At 52.4% G+C, this 15,174-nt stretch overlaps 2 protein-coding genes across 3 annotated transcripts in view; one reads left to right on the forward strand and one right to left on the reverse strand.

Annotated features, from left to right (window-relative positions):
- Cdh23 (cadherin related 23) overlaps positions 1-15,174 on the reverse strand; it is a 368,288-nt gene that overhangs the window by 88,811 nt on the left and 264,303 nt on the right. The window contains exons 24-27 of the mRNA XM_087898136.1: positions 12,897-13,116; positions 11,279-11,431; positions 9,424-9,537; positions 6,531-6,679 (exon numbers count right to left, since the gene is read on the reverse strand). Of these exons, the coding sequence (XP_087754262.1) occupies positions 6,531-6,679; positions 9,424-9,537; positions 11,279-11,431; positions 12,897-13,116 (636 nt within the window). The remainder of the gene's footprint in view (positions 1-6,530; positions 6,680-9,423; positions 9,538-11,278; positions 11,432-12,896; positions 13,117-15,174) is intronic.
- On the forward strand, positions 385-7,548 carry C18H10orf105 (chromosome 18 C10orf105 homolog). 2 transcript variants are annotated; one of them, XM_085679677.2, is made up of 2 exons: positions 385-530; positions 3,248-7,548. In XM_085679677.2, exon 2 carries the CDS (start codon positions 3,253-3,255, stop codon positions 3,637-3,639), a length of 387 nt encoding a protein of 128 aa, XP_085535803.2. In that variant the 5' UTR covers positions 385-530; positions 3,248-3,252; the 3' UTR covers positions 3,640-7,548. The 2 variants fall into 2 exon arrangements, with proteins under 2 accessions (XP_085535803.2, XP_048307681.3); XM_048451724.3 differs by lacking the exon at positions 385-530 and adding an exon at positions 1,297-1,338.

The following is a 15,174-nucleotide window of genomic DNA, read 5'->3' on the forward strand; positions in this document are numbered from 1 at the left end:
CAGCCAGACACCTTAAAGGGGACACTCTTCTGAGAATCCAGGAAAGACAGGGTCTAGGGCAGGGGAGGTCTTGGGGGGTGAGGCTCCGGGGCCCATCACTCCTTCTGCTGTCTCTCTGCTAACAGACCCTCTCCCTGGTAACCTGGGGGTTGGCAGGCATTGAATAGTTGACCATACCATTCAAATTTCCAAGGGGGATGGTGGGAGCCCCAGGACCATGAGGCGGCTAAACACACCCCCTGCTGTCATTAGTGTTTGCACACGTGAGAGGGCTCCAAGGAGACAGGCTGGAGTGAGCCACACAGGAGGGCTCCCCTCTCCTTCTTCCCACTCAGTTGCCATCCCTACCTCCTGGTTGTACCCTCCTCGAGGCACGCCAGGACTCTCTCAACAACTCTCTCTCCAGGCTCAGCTGGAGAAACGGGGTGAAAGCCTGCCCTATTGCAGGCGGATAAGACAGTCGGCTGGTACACCTTGGACCTCCTGGGACAGCTGAGCAGCCTTGCCACCAAGAATACAGACCTCCAAGGGTAGGCCTGAGGCCAATGACGAGGGACTGTAGAGAAGGCCAAGGAAAGAAGTAGGGAGGATCTTTACTGGGAAATTGGGAGGACATGAAGGTGTGCTCAGATTTGGGGAGTCCTTCTATTGCTCTGAGAAAGGAAATGAGGCCCAGAAGAGGGAAATGACTAAGCCAAGGTCACGCTTTCTATGTGGGATTCTAAGGGAAGCAAGACAGTTCTAGGAAGGGCTTGTGGAGAGGTGCATTCAGTGGAGGGCTCCAGTAGGAAGGGAGCTCCGTGCTTGGGCTTCAAGTCCTCTAGAACCAGCTGTTCTTGCTGGTTGGCAGCAGGGAAACCAGCAGCCGGGCTTGCCTCAAGCACCTCAGAGTCACGGACTACCATGAGAGTGGCTCAGATGCCGAGGCAGAAGAGGCCCTGGGCTATCATTTTGCGGCTTCTCTGGGTTCTGTGCTAGTAGGATGGAGGCCTTTCCCAGCTGGGACTGCCCTTTCCTTTCTGGAGCCAAGTGCTGAGAGCCAAGGGACAGCTAGTTTCTCTCCGCGGGGGATGGCAGTGGGTATGCCCCATCCCTACTCCAGCTCAGACTCCAGGAAGGGCTGATCCATAGATGCTGTCCACTCAGAGGGCTTTCCAGGCCCAAGGCCTGAAGGGTGGAGGCCCTGAGCAGTTAGACAAGCATCAGAATTTCCAGCTTGGGGAAGCTTCAAGGGCTGGGAGGGGTTGGGGTAAGAGATGGGAGGTAGGTGGGTGGAGAGTCCTGGCTGCCCTCAGTCAGCTGTGCCCAGGAGCCAGGAGTTAGGTCCCGGAGTTGCTGGTGAGTGCCCGGTGGGACAAGGGCTGTAGGGGCGAAGCGGCCAGGGTGGCCATGCTCTGTGATTCCCTATGGCTGAAGGCAGGACTTTGGCATAACTGAGCCTCCCCTGTGATCCTGGTTTTGGTGCCAGAGTCTAAGGGAGAGGCAAAGTAATGTGGGAAGGAGGAAGCCGCCCTCCTTCCGCCTCAGGTGAGGCTCTAAGATCAGAGTTGTATTTGGATCTTTGGATTTTTCTTTACCGGGTTATGCAATGCAAAAGGCGTAGCCGTTGGCCTGTCAGCTGGATGGAGGCCATGCGTGTGCTTTGATTGGTCTGGGGAGTACATCCAGCATTTGAAAATTGATTTAAAAACTTCTGGAATCAAGTTTTTCTGGCATTTTGTAATACCTGTCTTTCCTCTGTGCTTCAAACAACTTCAAATTAGCCTCCAATATTTAAATAGCAGGGGTGTTTGCCTTAAAAAAAAAAACCCAAAATTTTCTTGCCTCAGTTGAGAAGCCTGAAGAACCTGGCAAAAATTTCTATGTCCCCAATGGCCAGCCCAGGCTGTGGGGGCCAGCTAGGGCCCTTCTTGGAAATGCCAGTCCAGTTTCTTTGGCCATATAATACCCACACCAAGGTTCTGGAATTATTATTACCAGCTACCAGTCATCCAGGTTAACTTGGTCCTCTGTCTACAAGGACAGTCTATGGCGTGGATCCCCTGAAGGGATAATGGAAATGTCTAGAAGGTGAACGATGTCACAGGCCAGGTTTCTGGCTACACTCTGTCAGCTCTTTATGGTTTCTACTTCCAAAGTGTGTCTGAGTGACTCAGAGAGGGTTGGGGGCAGGCATGGGACCAGGAGTCGGGACATCTGGTCTTTCTCCTCATTGCTTGCCTATGTGGCTTTGGGTTTGGCCTCTCATGCCGAGTCTTGGTTTCCATGGGAGCATGTTAGGCTTGCATCAGGAAGTAGAAACAGAAGTACCCATGGATCCAGGCAGATGGAATAGGTATGTGGTGGGCATGAGGGAGTGTGGCCAGTTGGGGCTGGTGGCTTCTGTAAAGGGGACATCAGAGAAGCCACTAGTGAGAGTCTGACATGGAAAGAGAAGTAGGCACTCAGATTATCTATCTATCTATCTATCTATCTATCTATCTATCTATCTATCTATCTATCTATCCATCTATCCATCTATCCATCTATCTAATCTATCTAATCTATCTATCTATTCATCCATGCATGCGTCTGTCTGTCTGTCTGTCTGTCTGTCTGTCTATCTATCTATCTATCTATCTATCTATCTATCTATCTATCTATGTCTCACATAGCTCAAGGTGGTCTCAAATCTCCTAAGTAACCCAAACTGGCCTTGAACTCCTATTCTTCCCTCCCTCCCCGGAGGGCTGGGGTTACAGGCATGCACTGTTACTCCTGAGTTGGAAATCTCATTTTAAAAAATAGTCACAGATAAGTTAAAAACACACCAAGCAACCACCAAAACACATGTGTGGGCCCCTAGTCTACAGCTCTGGCCTTAGGCCATTACGACGGTCCCCACCAGCCCACCACAACATCTTACACTCTGACTTGTTCTTGATCCGTAAAGTGGCTTCCTGATAGAGTTGGGCTTAGATTTGTGTTTTTAGGCTTAAGTCTATATGGTAATTTCCGAGCACTGATTATAAAATGCCAGAAAACTTTCAATACTCTAAGCTGTTCGTGGCTGCGCAGCAGGGTATAGCCTACAGAAGCCCCTGGTTCAAGACCCAGCCCTACCACTAATCAGCTGTACTAACTGTGATGAGAAGATCATGAGAGTTTGACCAACTGCTCAGCCCTCACTGGTGTGCTTCCAGGTGAGTCTCTTGCCCCTGCCTGGGATGCAGTTGCTTTGCCCTGATTCTCTATCCTGCCCTTGCAGGCACCATGAGCACAGGGGGCTCCAGCCTCCCCAGTCCTCCAACCTTCCTTACGACTCCAGCCACTTCTGGGACTTATACCCAGGCTGCTGACCCTGTACCGGTTCTTATCGCCCTGGCCTGCATTTTTCTGCTGTTGGCCTCTTGCCTGCTATTCATGATGCTGTGCAAGTCCACTGCGCTGGACCCTGGCCGTCAAGGGGCCCGGGAATACATGCCACATCACCCAGGGAGCCCCAGGGAGCCCAGGCTCCGGCTCTGGAAACGCCTGGGCTCTCTACGCCGATCTCTGCACAGCTTCCGGCGAGGCAGGCCTGCCGCCCAGCAGTGTCCTCTGCCAGGCCTTGATGACCAGCGAGGTGACTGTGACTTCACTGAAGCCACCGAGATGTGATTCAGTGACCATCTACATACAGACTAACCCAAGACCTCTGATGGCTGCCTCTGATGGAGCCTGGCATTGTAGGCTGTAGGACGATGATACCCTAGACCCCTATATCACCCCAGCGTTTCCCTGTGTGTCCAGCCCATGTCCTTTCCAGAAGACCCTGATGGCCCCTGCTTCTGCTCATTAACAGACCCTTGGCTCAAAATACCCACAGGCCTTTAGACCTTTACTCTGTGGCCCTGAGGTATAACTTGGGGATACTGCAGCATCCCCTTTTGGAAGCTAGGTATCTACTGATCCCAGGGATAGCATCCCCTGCCTCTCCAGAAACCTTGCCCATCTTCTAAAGGCCCAGCTAAGAGCAGCTGCTAAAAGGCCCAGACACCTCAGAAAGTGGGATATTTGCCTATCCTAAGTCTACACTAGCTTGTATTTGTGCTAACCTAATACCCCAGGGAAAGCAACCCGGGGATCCCTTTCTTGGCCTTCTCGCCTCTTCTTATGGATCTTGTTAGTTGCCAGCAAGGGGACGGGCAAGTATCAGATCATGAGCCTGGGAACCCCTTTGTGGCCTCCTGTCAGGACAGATTAGGATTTGGAGATGTCAGCCTACAGAAGAAGTTTTCTATACTCCAAGTGCGGTAGTTCACACTTGCACTCCCAGCATGCAACAGGCCGAGGCAGAAGGATTGTTCAAGACCGCCTGGCTACAACATAAAATCCTGATTCAAATGACATCAAAACAAGCCAGACAAATGAACAAAAAAGAGACTGTTGTTCAAAGCTAGGTGGAGGCTGTGTCACCGTGGCAGGAAGCTGGCCACTGCCAATGCTGGAAGGGATGCTGCCTGGACTCTGGGGATGCATGGCAGTGGTACCACCGGGAAAGAGGGGGCCTCCTCTCAAATAGCACGGGCCAGACCTCTCAGGACAGTGGTAGGATCAAGGCTGATTGGCACTATCTGTGTTCTGTGCATTGTGGCAACAACTTCATCAAGTGACCTGTGTAAGTAGGCCCACTGCAGTGTGGTGTGGGCTGCTGGGAATCCCAGCCTTTGGTCCCATCTTCCACAGTCAAGGCCTCTGCTGCATCTCAGACTTGAAGACTGTACAGAGGGAACCAGTGATACTTAGGTCCTGTCCCAGAGTCAAATGACACAGGACCCCATCACAGGGCTGCCTCCCACCCTGCTATGACCCAGAGTGAAGTCACCCAATATTCCCAAGGACTAAGTGCTGGTTTTGCCATTCTCCAGATCCAAAGCCCCTACTGGCTTCCCTTGCCTAAGTGGATGTATCCATTCTACGGTGTGCAGCAGGATCTAGGCGGTAGCTGCAATTTATCTTTCTAGCCTCACCCTGATCAGACACCTAAGGCGACTGAACGATCTGTCTTCCCTGTCTATGGTTTAAGCTCTACTAGCACCCGCATTGTGAAGCCTTCTTTGTTTTGCAATAGAACTGCCCTTCTGTCTGGAGCTCCTCCGGTCTCTCACCTGTCTCAGGGAGGCCAGCAGCATGCACAGTCTTGTCTGTCTTCTTTCCTACAAGCCTGGGAACTGCAGGGGGAGACATCTTGTCCCAGCACCCACTGTATCCCCAAGGTGGTAGGTATCCGGTGTGAGCCTGACCCACACCAATGGCCTAATGTCCCCTGTGATGTCCCTAAAGGAAGGTTGCTCTCCAAGCATGCTATGGAGATGAGGTCACTGTGCCTTCCTCATGCATCCTCATGACAAGTGCAGGGCACTTCTAGGGCCTGGGGGAGAAAGTGTCCTAAGACCCTGAACATCTGAGAAGTGGGCAGACCAGGGTAGCCCCACGTCACTCAGGGACTCCATTACGCAAACTCAAGTCTTACATACATAGAATCCAGGATTTCAGGACCAGGAAGTAATCCAGCTTCTTCCCAAAAGACTTTGAGCACCCCTCTGGCCTCTTTACCCTCCTGAAGCATCTTAGGCTAGACTCCCTCATGGCCTGCTATGCTCTATATTGGGTGGGTTACAGGTTCTGGGGTGCTTATGAGATGGAGATAGCATATATTAAGTTAGGGTGGTGTTCCATTGCTTCATGGATGAGGCTTTGGTTTTTTTCTTAGCTGAGGCCAGGGACTGGGTGAGGACCCATTTTCTCCCTCTCTCTGGGAGCCAGCTGCTAGATTCTTACATGTCTCTGGCCTTTCTGAACTCTATTGAAGTCAACTTTCTGTTCCTTTCTTGGCCATCCCCAGTTTCCCCCACAGGGAGGTAGGCACTCTCCCACCCCCTCTCTTTCCTCCTTCCTGAACTAGGGAATGGGCCATAGCAGCAGGCCCATCTTTGTTGAGTTTGGCTTACTCTTGGATTGCGTGGAAAGCACTGAGGTTGATGAAGTGGGTCATTCAGTCCCTGTTCTTCTCCCAGCAACTAAGTAACAGCCCCCTGTGTGTATATGTGTATGTGTGTGTGTGTGCATGTCACACACACACACGCATGCACGCACACACGCTTCATTTTCAGGGTCAACTCCCTGTGGGCCTCTTAGCTGTGACTCCTACTGTGGGCCAAGGAGCGCTGTCTTCTTTTGCCTGCTTTCATCCAAGGGGGGAGCCTGGCCAAGACGCTGTGAAAGCCTCTCTGTCTGGCCTTGTTGAGCCCTGGCTCTCTCTCCTTGAGTCCTTTCCAGGAAAGAGTTACTTTCCCCTCCCAGATGCTCTGAAAGGCTCTAGGGGAAGCTAAGGCGAGCCAGGGCCCTGTCCTCAGTTCACACAGAAAGGAGGAGGGATCATGCATTCCTTTTCTTGAAGTGCAAGCTACTTTCAGGCCACCCTGGACCCCCGCTGTCCCTATCGCTTATGACATGATGCTCCTGAGCCAGTGCCCTCAGGGCTGAGCATAGCCCAGTCTGCCACCTGCCTGCACGATGCTGTGACCCTCTGGGATATCTTCTGGGACGCTGGCCTCATAGCTGCTTTGCAGAAAGATGGGCCGGTTGTCATTCACATCCAGAACGGTGACAAACACGGTGGCCGTACCTGTGCGTCGCTTGCCTACAGGACCGTTGTCTGTGGGAGGTGAAGAGAACGGGCATTAGAAGCCTGATACTCCAGGCCATCAACCAGAGTTACACCGACCTACACCCTTCCAGACCATCAACAACCCTTAACAATACCCAGGGATGACCTAATGCCATGTCACAGATAAACTTCTCTGGCTCATTCAGTTCCCACAACAGCCTGGGGAAGTCGGCAGGATTCTCTCTCCCACTTCACAGGATGAACAGTTAAATTTCCAGGAACCTATACACACTGGTCATGTCATAAAAGGGAATTTTGGAGACGTAATTATGCTAGATATCTTAAAGGGAGGCCAGTCCCGTTATCCATTTACCCAGTGATTAAATATCCTTGGAAGACACAGTGGGTACCTGTCGTCCCTAATGGGAAGCCAAGGCCGGGGAATTGTGAGAGACCGGTCATTTGAGTGCTGCCTCTCTCAGAACATAACCACCAACAAAGAGAAAGTCAGGTGAAGATGGGGCCACAAGCCAAGGCACCCTGCGGCCACCAGACATGGAGAAAAGCAAGGAGGGATTCTGTGGAGCAACTGCGGTTCTGCCAACACCTTGATTTTGAACTTCTGGAACCAGAGACACCATCTGTGTTATTTTAAGTCACCACAGTTGCATTGATTTGTCCCAGTAAGCCTGGGACCCACACAGATGAGGAGACATGATGCTGCCTGCTATCCAAGTCAGGGTACAATGAGGGGCAAGGGAACAGGCTAAGAGCCTGGGTCAGCCACCTCAAGGGCAGGTGTTTGCTGCTCCAGTCACAGATGATGGGCAAAATGTGGGCCCAGGGACACTGGGCTTCTGATTTCTCAAAGAGACTGAATATCCGAACTTTGGAATAAAGGCTTTTTAAAAAATGTTCCCCACGAAGTATCATTGTTCCTTATATAAACATGCCAGGCCAGCATGCCTACAGGATGAGCTTAGCTCTCAAGCCTAAGGTTTGTTGGGACTCAGCAGGAGCCAGCCAGGGTGGAGAGCAGTGACACAGGTGTCATGGCCCCACCTGGGAGAGCTTCTGTACATCCTCCCCAGAAGATGACACTCCTACCTGGAGCTGTATGTCCCAACAAGGACACTCAGCCCAGGAGGCAGCAGGGGAGTTGGGTTGGTTAAGGACCAATGGTGACTTTTTTTTTCTTTCTAGTTGAGCACAGGCTGGGGTACGGGTCATTCACCCCAGGGTGTCCTTTTTATTCTGCTAGGCTCATCCCTCTCATCCCAAAGGCCCTGACTCAGCTGAAGATGTTGAGCTAGGAAACCGTCATGGATGATGGGACCAGAGCCCCGTGCTTCTGCCAGCTCAAGCCAAGGCTGGCTCCAGTCGGGTGGTGGCCCTCCAAATGGCCCTGCGTTCCCAGGCTGCACTCAGGATGGGCAGAGGGCGGAGTAGGGCAGAGCCAGCTGGGTATGGCTGAGCTGGGTGGGACATAGCTCACTCCTGCTCACCCAGTGCTCTCCACAAACACTGTAGAGGGGGCTCCTGGGAGGACCGAGAGCCACTGGGAGGGGGGAGCACAAGTCTCCCCATACCCTTCTCCCCTCCAGAACCCTCAGGGGCTTCCTACTTATTAGAGAGTAAAGGCAAAGCTTTTAACTCAAGATTCAGATCTCTACATCTTCCCTTCCCTATCTGACTACAGCCTTTTCTTCCAGAGTCTGCTAGGCCTTGGGCAGGTGGCTAGTGTGTACTGGGGGGCACATATGCATGCAAGCCCCCCCATTCACATGCACAAGCACACACAAACACACACACATGCATGTGCACACACAGAGACATACACAGACACACACATACATGCATACACACAGACACATACACAGACATGCATGCATGTACACACACACACACACACACACACACACACACACACACACACACACACACATTATATCTCTCCTGTCTGCCTATCAGCACACCCTGCCCTCTGCAGGGAAGACTATACCTGACTGTCCCCCTTGATGTTGAGATCTCAGGTGGGATACCCTCCCCGCCCCATCATCCTGTAGCACTAGAGATGAACAACTTACAGACATAAATGGGCACACCTCACTTCCCTAGCCACAGCGAGGTGCCCAGCAACCAGCACAGACCTGATGGAACTAGCCACAGCTAGCCTAAAGGCTGAAGCTGGGAGAAGGCTTCTCTGTTGCTATAGCTGAATCTGGGAGGATGTTGAACTGGGGTGGCTGTCACGAAGGGCCACGATGGTTCATTGAATGACACAATTAATACACAGGGGCAGAACAACCAAGGCAGGGAGACCAAGGTCCAGTGTTGCCCCCTGGTTCCGACCAGTCACTGCCCATTTATTTTAATTTTTGGTTGTTTAAGGAAAGTCTCATGTAGCCTAGGCTGGTCTCTAACTTGCTGTGCTGTTGGGAATGGTTCTGAACTCTTGATCCCTCTGCCCACACCTCCTCTGTGCTAGGATCACAGGTATGTGCCACCAAGCATGGATGCACGATGCTCATCTGTCACCTGTCTACCCTTCTGTGTTGTTCCAGCATGGCAGCAATGAGTCTACTTAGTGGCCTGCGTGTGGCCTTACTCTTCTTAGCACTTGGGAGCACAGGACGGCAACCACCCATCCCATAGTGCCCAGTAATACTATGAGTGTGGTGAGCCTTTCTTCACTGGCCTGAAGGCAGAGTTTGGGCTCCAAGCCTGGTTCCCCAGTGTGAACTCTGCCTAGGATAACGGTACAGACAATATGCAGGGCAGCTCGCTCTTACCGATGGCCTCCAGCATTAGCGTGTATGAAGCAGTGGTCTCACGGTCCAGGCCGACGACGGTTCTCACCACAGCATCCCGGTAGCCTACACTGAACTTCCCGTCCACATTTCCCCCTGCAGGCAGAAGTGAAGGAAGATTGAAGTTGGGCAGCAGAGCTCTACATGGGACAAAGGGAGGCACTGTGACTCTCCCCAAACGGGGACCTGCACAGGACCCTTCAAAGGGTGCTATTAACCTCTTACAGGTGGAGGGCGCAGCCTAAATGACTGGAAGCGTAAGTGTTCAGCATCTGTTGTGCACTACAATGTATTAGGCACTCTAATTATGGACCAGTTCATCTAACCTCCACTTGATTTGAGGGAGGGTCTGTGCTCTGTCCTGGCTTCTTCCTGAATGTTAGCTCTGGAGCTTGGGTCCTGCCCATATTGCCCTAGCCTTTCTTTCAAAGGAGACTGAGCAGCTGACTTGGGTAAGGGCTTTTACATATGGCCAAGGACTGACTTGGGGGTGGGAGTTGGGTATCTCCCAGGACCCTCATCTTTGGGGCTAGAGAGGGGTTAAGATCTGCAGCTCTCTGTGCAGGGACTCTTGGAGGACTGTAATGGAACAGAGGGGCAAGTGGACCGGAGACAGGTGAGGCTTGGTGGTCCTAGATGTTGCTCCCCTTGTGGGTGGAGTCAGGGGAGGGCTCTCTGGGACCCAGTGAAACAGAAGCAGCCAGAATGAGCTGGTTGTAGTGCAGCACTCTAGACAGCAGAGGGGGCTGTTGCCCTGTGCTTGGAACAAGCGGGGAGGCTCATTTGGTTTCAAAGATTGAAGATCCAGGAGGGCTCAAGGAGGAACTGGTCACTTTGCCGCTCCTGGGAAATCTTTCTCTTTATATGGTTTGCACCCTAGGGAAAGTGCTGGAAGTCAGCTTTCAGACTCCTCAGAGTCTAACATGTCTTCTGTGATGAACAGAATATAGTTCTGCATGGGGCAGGGAGGAAATAAACGGCAGTAAAATGTTAGCGGCAGAACCGATGTCATGTGGGAGTCTCGCTAACTGTGGCTCCCAGGAATGGTCTTTGGGCTGGGGGTGAGCATGAGTAAGAAAGGAGGGAAGGACCTGGGAGGGAGAGCCTGGGGGCTGAAAAGTCAGTCACTGTGGCTACAGGAAGCCATGAATGACATGTAAGCCTGGAATCCCGTACTGCTGGGGCGAGGTGTCAGGGAGGGTAGTGTGTCCAGGTACGTGTGCACGTGTTCGGGTTCGTGTGCACAGGTGTAGGATATATGTGACAGGGACCCAGACAGCTCATAAGCACAAAGAAGGTGGCTAGGGGAGGGCTCTTCCCACCTGCCCTGCATCTAGAGTCTGTCAGGTGGGCCATGCATTGAGAAGAGCTAAAAAATGGTTCTAGCTCATGAGATGAAGACCGCAGAGCGTGTTTACCGTACCCAACAGGTTCCACTACTGTGGCAGGTTCTCTTTCCCCTGAGAGCCAGCCCAGGACCTCATCGGCTTTAGCCACAACATGGTGGTAGCTGCTGAACATGGTCCAGCCCAAACTAATCCATTTAAGGAGTTTGCAACCATCTGCCTCTCAACAGATTGGCGTTCTCAGGGAAAGATGAAGCCACATTCCTGCAGTGACTGCTTTCTCACCGGAAGTGGGGTGAAGGGACACCCCAGTCAACACTGTCCCCTCTGCCTACCTCCTCCCCTGTACACCTTCAGTCTTGAAGCTCCCTGAGAACCAGGAGCGAGTCCTTGGGGGAGGCATGAGGGTAGAGGTCCATGCCCCCTTTTCATGCTTCTGTCCCCACCTGGACCAGGTCCCTGTCAGGAGGGCGGGGCATCAGGGGAACTACCTGTGATGAAATAGCTGAGCTCTGCATTGAGGCCCACATCATTGTCTGTGCAGTTCAGCCAGACCACACGGAACTCGCGGGGGACGTCCTCAGACACGGACACATTGTATACAGCAGGGAAGAAGGTGGGCGTCTCATCATTCACGTCCAGCACTGCAAGCAGAAGAGACACTAGGCTAGGCCTGGCTACTCCTGTGGATGCCCAGGACCTTGCAGCAAAGCATTTCCAAGGTGGTCATGGGCTCCAGGTGACATCTGTGTCAATGCTGTCAGGTTATGAACCCAGGGGTCCTGTATGGTGGCTGAGCTGGAAAGGTCCAAGCTGAGTGGTGCTGGCACACACACCGTCCCTGACTATCATACAGGTGTATAAGGCCAGTATGTCCTTAACAACAACAGTGGCAATAATAATGATTACAATGACACTAAGGGTTTCTCACTCAGTCCACAGCCACCCTATGGCGTCATTCTGAGGTAGGCATTACCAGCCACATTGTACATGGGAGGACAGGAGCTCAGAGCAGTTGAATAACTTCTCTGCTGTCACACAGTAATAGAGGGGAGGGGCTGTGGTCTTGGAAAGAACTACCCCAGTTTACTCCCAGGGCAAGAATCCAGCTCCGAGGGGTTTCTTTCCTAAAAATTGAATTTCCCTTAAATGTTTGTATGTCTAGGTTTTCACACGAGCCCCCACTTTCCTGAGTATACGAGGTTTAGGGTGGCCCTTACAAGTGAAATGACTTCCCTGTTCTCTGTAATATCACCAGGAGAAGTGACAGGCTGTTGTCACTATCTGTGGATTTGCTGAGCTTGGAAGAGAGGTTCTTTGGGAGGGTCCTTTTAGAAAGAGGATGCACTTCCTATTGATTATTTGGTGAAGAAATGGGTCCCCGAACTGGCTCCCAGCATTTACTAGGGAGTCTTGTATCCACATACAAGCAAGTAGCTGGCTCTGAGATGCTCATGGTCCCTGTCTCCATTAAGGAGGACCAGGCTATGTGTCTGTTAGGTCAGCCACCTGTCTGTTTCCCTGTATCCTCTGGATGGAGGACCAGGAGGGCCAGGCCAGGCTAAGTCCTGCTCCTACTTCCTCAGGTCCTTCCTGCCTCCACTTACACTCTGTCAATGTCTCTCTCCACTTTTCTCAAGGTTAAAGACCTTTGCAGATGGGAGATTGTATTCCATCATATAGGGTGAGCACAATGGCACTTAGCCAAGGGGTGAAGAATCTGGGAGTGGAGCCTCCTAGCTAACTTCTTCCCACTATAGCCATACCCTTTCATGAGAAGTCCTATGGTTCCATGCCTACAGAATGGGGAGTCTCCTTTACCTCGGAGAAAACACTAGCTTTCTGAAGACGACAGCCTACTGGGGACCCTGGGCCCTCCCTGTAAATGCTGTGATGGGAGACTAGGAGGGATGGAGGCCTTGGTGGGGTTCTGGGCTTTGAAGCAGTGACCAGGTAGGGACAAAGCTCAATTAGCATCTTGAACATAGCAGAGACAGTCAGAACGGGGCTGTTTGGCTTCCCACTGGAGCAGGTACCCTATGGCTAGTGTAGGGCTGGTAAGTGGTGGTATTGTCCCAGACCCAGCTCCTAGCAGGAGGCATCCCTCACCGCGGATGGTGAGCGTGCTGGTGGAGCTCTTGGTAGGTGTGCCTGCATCGCTGGCCACCACCCGCAGCTGGTACTCGGCGATGCGCTCACGGTCCAACTCGGCTGTGGTCGTGACCACACCACTGGTGCTGTTGATGACAAAGTCCATGCGGGGCAAGCCCACCTGCATGCGATAGGCCACCAGCCCATTCAGGCCCTCGTCCAGATCGACGGCCACCACCTGGGGGGAAGGAGAGGCTACATGAGGGGGTGATGCCAGGCTGAACACTTTCCTGGGAGTAACCTCTCCTTTCCTACCAGAGCTTAGTTCATCAAACACACTTGCTCCCCTGTGAATCTCGGGCTGGCCACTGTTCCCTGCGCAGCCTCCATTGGGCAGGCTTTCAGGACTGGAACCTTCTTAGATTATCTCCAGTGCAAATGCACCAAGTGAGATCAGGGGGGAAGGATTTGCTAGGACCAGATCCAGGCCCCCAAGTTCAGCCCTTCAAGACCTGCTATCCTTTAAGGAAGTCCTTCCAGGCTTTCAGCAGGCCCTGGGATCCTACACCTTGCCACGGTCCAGAGCCTTCCCTCATCCTCCAGAATTTGCGATGCTGACTAGCAGTATCACTCAGCCTAAAGACCCTTTGATCTTCCAGGCCTTGGCTTTGCAGCCTCCAGAGTCAACTCCCCTCTCTGCTTTATGAGTCAAAATAGAGATAAGGGTAAAAAGATATCAGGACTTTTCTCTAAAGCCACATGACGACTTCCTGTTGTATACTTCATCTGTGGTTAAGCCAGGCAAAGCCCCTCCCAGGGTCCCAACTGTTCTCACTGGCAATTCCAGCCCTGGTCAGTGAGCTCCCCAGCACGCGACCCCAGTATCCTGAGAATTTCACAGGATCACACCTGAGAACTTGGAGAAAAGCACATGACTGTAACAAAAACAAGAGCTTTGTGGTTTGAGCAAGACTCTTGCCGTTGGAAGACAAGGGCCCCAATTAGTGCAGAGAATGGACAAGGCTTTGCCACGCTTCTTGAATGCCTTACAGGATGGGGGCTCAGCTTTGACTTTATTTGGGTCTAATCCCTGAAGAAAGTCCTTATACACATTCAGCAGAGTTCTTTCTTGGCTGAGATCCTAGAAGGGGCTGGGGGGCACACGGCTTAAGTAGGAACCTCTTCGTGAGTCCGAGGTGTCCCTGTCACATTTTCCCAGTTCCCTGTGGCGCTGAGAGACTCCTGTAATATCTGCCCAGGAGGCTTCTCTTACCCTCCTGTCCCGGAGCCAACCCTGCCTCCCACTTCCAAGATCGGTTGGTTACTCTTGCTCCTACCTGCGTTTGGGATTTCTCCTTGGGGACTGACTGCTGCGGCGGAGGTGGAGGCTCCCCCTGCTGGGAGCTTGGGAGAATGTTCCCATTTTTCAGGGATCAAACACATTGTCAATCTCTTAGAGGGACAGGCACAGCGAGGCAGTAGGCACAGCCAAGGTCATGTACTCTGGTGTCCTGAGAAACAGCCCTGCCTTCCTGGAATGGGGACCTGTGATCCCACTGTCTCATACATAAGCCACGCCACACAAAACAAACTCCACAGCTGTTGCGGGTTCCCTGCTGCATATCCTCAGCACAGCCAGGCAGGCGCTACAGCTATTCCTGCCCGCAAGTGAGAAAATCTGAGGCTCAGAGGGGTTGAAGAATGTCCTCTGGGTCACACAGCCATAGTGGCAGCATTGGAGTGTACACACATATTGCTTGGACTCCAGTACCTTTCTTATAAGGCTTGGGGTGGAAACCCAGGACCTCACTCATGCTAGGAAAGTGCTCTTCCACTGGTCCCACCCCAGCTCAAAAGGCCACAGTCTTAACCTTGAAGCTTTTGCAGAGTTTCTAAGATGTTCCTGGTAGGTCATCACAGCCTCTGAATCAGTGTCTTCAGGGCCTCCCAGAACAGAAGGGTGATGGGCCGGGGGAGAGATGCCCTACTTCTCCTGGGCTGTGGGGAGTTGGGAAGTCAAAGCTTCCTTCCCAGTGTGAGGACTCTCATTTTCTTTTGCAGAGCCACTTGGGTGCTGACCCACACACCTGATGGTTTGTTCTAGAAGTTTGCAGCACTGGAGTCTGAGGCTGGACCCCCAAATGCTGGGGCACTTTCTGAGTCAGATCCCCAGAATTCTATCCACTCTCCTGATTTCTGTGCCTGCCCGATCCTGCTCCTCGTCCTTGCCTGTGACACGGCACCTCTGTCTCTCCAAACCTGACTGTTCTAGATTTAGCCCAAGGTTCTGTTCCCA

The sequence above is a fragment of the Myodes glareolus genome, chromosome 18 (assembly GCF_982192425.1).
Source record: "Myodes glareolus chromosome 18, mMyoGla1.1, whole genome shotgun sequence".
In the NCBI taxonomy this organism is placed as follows: domain Eukaryota; kingdom Metazoa; phylum Chordata; class Mammalia; order Rodentia; family Cricetidae; genus Myodes; species Myodes glareolus.